The following is a 4170-nucleotide window of genomic DNA, read 5'->3' as shown; positions in this document are numbered from 1 at the left end:
TGAATTGCTGAATGGAAAATGACAGTACCCAAAGTCGGCGCCAGACCCACAAGCCCGACACATCTACGACTTGAGATGTTTGCGATAAGTGCGATGTATTATGTTACATCAAATGGATGGTGTAGTTATTTAAGTGTTAGTAGAAAGAATAATTTACTCCGATGCAAGTTAAGTGTTTCTCTACTTGCAATAAGGAGTCATGTGAATTTGCATTTAGAGTCCGTTTGAAAAGCCACCTAGGAGTTGGATTTAGGTGTAATTATACAGTTTAATATGTTAATTACTTGGTCAGTATGAAATTGGGTGTAATCGGAGAGATGTAATTACACTTTCCAGTTCTCAATGGGAGGTGAATTGGTGGTAATTACACTGTGTAATTATAAAATTACTTTTTAATTTATTTCCTTTTTGTTTTTATTTAATTTATTTTCTTTATAGCTTTTTATTTTCATTATCTTAATTTTTTTTTAATTTTTTTTATTTCTTTTTTAATTTTTAATATATTTTTCTTTGTACATTATTTATCTTTTATTTTTCTACCTTTACTTCTTGTGATTCCATAATTGCGCGTATATTTTATTTTTTATTTTCTTCATTTAACTGTGTTATTATTCTGGTTTTTGAAACTACACCTCCTAATTATGTTCAATCTTGTCATTATTACAGCACAATTAATATTAGAGCCTGCTTCGTGTACGCCATAGCATTAGCATTCATACAGTGAAAACAAGAGGTTCATTTTAAAATTTGAATGGCCTGATGAAGATCTTAAAGCTAGTGTTATTCCTTCACTCAAACAACATGTCCACAAATTTAATTTCGGTCTTAGGATCTCCAGTCAGCAGTATTCAATCTTATGTATATTTGCCTTCTTGTAAATAATATATATCCGGCATTGGAAAACGACGCAAATATTATTCATTTCAACAAGACGTACATTCTTCGTTCGTAAATAGTCGGGCATTCTTTTTTCCATTTTTTGTCATAACAAATATTTTTTATAGCTAAAATTCAATTATTGTTGTAGGGAACTTTTAGATATAGGTTCACCTTATAATAGTATAGATATGACCTCACCAATAATAGTACGTATAACCTTTAATTTTAACTTGGATGTTGGACTTACTCGGCCATGTGATGTTGATATATTCAGATCTCAATCATACTGGCTCTTTTCAAACAAATCAATTTAAGTAATTCTCCATCAATTCTCTTTGCAAATAAATCATGTATGACTAAACCGAATGAGCAATTGTAAACTGTTTATTTCAAAATTAAGAATCAAAGACCTACAAATACATCCTTTATCTTTTCAAACTCTAGCTTTAGAGGGGAAAAAAAAATTATATAACTGTAAACACCTAGTAAATGCTGATCTATTTTGGGAACAAAAATCTGAACTGGGCTGCAAAACCACCAGTTCTCTCTCTCCTATTTGACAGCACAAGAAACAAGCTCGCTGCAATTGTATACCATTGTTCTTCACTGTTCTTTGCATATCTTCAAGCACAGATAATGAATAAATTCTTAGTATCCAAGCTAGCCCCGGTAGTAACAACATCGCAGCTTACTCTTTTTCACCTCTGTTTTCTCCAAACAAATGGAGGTGGATAATAGGAAAAAATGAGCCAGAACCCTTTCCTCCAGGCTGAAGGATAGAAGTTTACTTGCTCTGTTCATAGCTTAACAATTTCTTCAATTTCATTCTGTTCTCCTATTCCACTGGCTTCTGTGTTTCCAAGGGTATCATGCACATCTTTATTTCCAGTAACTACTGTCTTTAATGAGCTAAGGAAAGCCTCTTGTTCTCTAGTGTCTTGTTGGTCACCGAGCCATTTGCTTATGCTTGATACCAGATGGGGTTTTGGTCTCCATCCTGGATTTTGTGCTCGTACTGCTATTGCTTCTTTCAGGCATTCAAAGGCCTTTTCCATCTTATGCGTATTCGAGTACCCTGCAGCGATGATAGCCCAACTATTCGGGATTGGTGTCTTGCCTTTCTTGATAATGTCTTGCAGCATTATTTCGGCTGTATCAACTAAGCCATTCTGGCAATATCCAATTAGAAGGACATTTGGCACTCTAAAATCGTAAGTGTGGTTAGAAGACTCCCACTCCTTTAGCACGGCCTCAGCTGTCTCTAGATCACCAAGCTTAACCAAGGAACCTAGCATTGTGATGTAGTCCCTGTTAATTTGCTTTTTACACACAATCTTTTGTACACCCCACAATCTCAACATCTCTTCCTTATTGCCTAGACTCGCATAGTGGGAAATCAAATGATTGTAACCTATTGGATCTTTATGTAGCTTATCTTCTAACTTTTTCAAGAAAGCAAGAGCCTTCTCCTTGAACTTGGCTTTTATATAAACATTAGCCATCATGGAATAGGTGATCCAGTCCACTGATATGAAAGGCTGGCTTTCCATTTCTTCAAGAAGCTTCTCCATACCACTAAAATCAGCTCTTTCTCCACAGCAATTGATGCAGATCCGATAGCTGAAGTTATTAGGGGTGACACCATTCTCCTTCATCTCCGACAGCACATCAGAGACTCGCTCGAGTTGGCCTGTACTTCTGTAAAGGCACATAAGATTGTTGTAAACAAGAGTGCAGTAAGCATAACCAAGTTCCTTCATTTTCTGAAAATGGGCTAGGGATTTCTCAACTAGGCCTTCTCTAATATAACAGTTGAAGAGTGCACCATAAGTCTTATCATTCTTCTGTTCATCTGTGAGGTTATTAAAGTAGCACTCTGCTGCTTCCCAACCATGGACAACACCGATAAGATCCAAATGCACAGCACAATCTCCTGACTTGAAAGGGCAGAGACCACTCACACTCATCCACTCGGAAACCTACATGGCAACAAGTATCCACCACCAGCTTTAGAAACAAGGGCAAGTCGGATGTAGTAGTACAATAGGTAAAATAGTATCATGACACATTGTCACATTTTGAGCCAAAAAAGAAAGAAAACTTTCAGACATTTAATGTTGGAACACGTTGCCATTTTTAGATGAGTATGGAACAAGTTGCCATCCTCCAATTCAACATTCATAAGCATTTTTATTAAGGTTGTCTATAAAACAGGATTTTAAGTTCTACGTGCTAGGTGTAAACAATATTTAAACAATAAGATCATTTATAAAGTAACTACTGCTAAATTCCCTATGACAAAATTAATCAATAACCTCGTAAAAATGGTAAGTAACCTACTATAACATGTTAAAATTCACCGATAGTGTAAAAACCCTTTACACTGTCAGTGTACATAGCTTAAATCCCAACTAAAACAAAAGAATACAAGCTCAATTTCAATACCCTGCTCCTTGATCTCGCTTCCCTCGTCCCAAAAAGAATATTAATCAATCAATCAACTAAACCTCCATCTCAAATTAGTTGGGCAGGCTATATTAATTCATCCATATCTATTCCACTCTATCTCTTTATTTTTAGAATGAATATCCAGTTCACTCTATTCAGCAATTTCATTCTAATACTAAATAGAAAAACTGCACGAATTCTTAAAAGACTAAAAGAAAGGATAGACAGGAAACGGAACCTGTAGGGCTTGAGAAAAACGTTTACGGCTACGGAGATCACGAACAATGCGCTGAAGCTCGAGGCTTGTGACTTTTCTGCCCTCGACCACCCATTGATCCAGAACTGGAATAATGAGATCCGCGCGCCTAACAGGGCTAATTCTGGAAAACAAATTATTACGCTTTGAGGAATAGACAGTGCAATATGCGCGGATTGGGAAAGCCCTACGCAGAAGATTGTAAGAAATTGATCGATTCAAGGTTGCGTAGTTCATTGAGTTTATTGGCTTGGGGGCCTGTGGTGCTACTGAACACTGGTTTAAGCTCCCCAACATTGAAAACAGAAAAAAGTACCTGAACAAAGAAGAGAGTCGAGCCCCGTTTCAGGATTTAGGGTTTTAGACAAATGAAAGCTCGAGGTAATAAATTAATTGCAATTTGACACTGATGATAAATGATTAAGGAATATATTACCCTCCTTTGGTTTTTTAAAGAAAAATAAATTAATACTCGGTAAATTAATAAATTCTCTAAGATAATATTTTTCTTCAGTGAAAAAAATCACATATTTCGATAAGATAATAAGATACTCCCTCTGTTCCAATTTATGTGAACCTGTTTGACT

The 4170-nt window shown here is 35.8% G+C and overlaps 1 protein-coding gene across 1 annotated transcript; it reads right to left on the bottom strand.

Annotated features, from left to right (window-relative positions):
• On the bottom strand, window positions 1237-3958 carry LOC109228941 (pentatricopeptide repeat-containing protein At4g21705, mitochondrial-like). Its single transcript, XM_019394209.1, has 2 exons — window positions 3566-3958; window positions 1237-2858 (listed from the first exon to the last, which is right to left on the bottom strand). The coding sequence occupies exons 1-2, from the start codon at window positions 3878-3880 to the stop codon at window positions 1677-1679; spliced, it is 1497 nt and encodes a 498-aa protein (XP_019249754.1). The 5' UTR covers window positions 3881-3958; the 3' UTR covers window positions 1237-1676.

The sequence above is a fragment of the Nicotiana attenuata genome, chromosome 7, assembly GCF_001879085.1.
Source record: "Nicotiana attenuata strain UT chromosome 7, NIATTr2, whole genome shotgun sequence".
NCBI classification, from domain to species: Eukaryota; Viridiplantae; Streptophyta; class Magnoliopsida; order Solanales; family Solanaceae; genus Nicotiana; species Nicotiana attenuata.
Note: the sequence above shows the minus strand (reverse complement) of the source record. Positions and strands in the feature narration are given on the sequence as shown.

Bases quoted from the DNA above. Each gene is read 5' to 3' on its own strand.
- LOC109228941 (XM_019394209.1), bottom strand. From the start codon at position 3,880: ATGTTGGGGAGCTTAAACCAGTGTTCAGTAGCACCACAGGCCCCCAAG. The intron at 2,859-3,565 runs GTTCCGTTTCCT...GTTGCCATGTAG, and splicing joins GTTTTTCTCAAGCCCTACAG to GTTTCCGAGTGGATGAGTGT.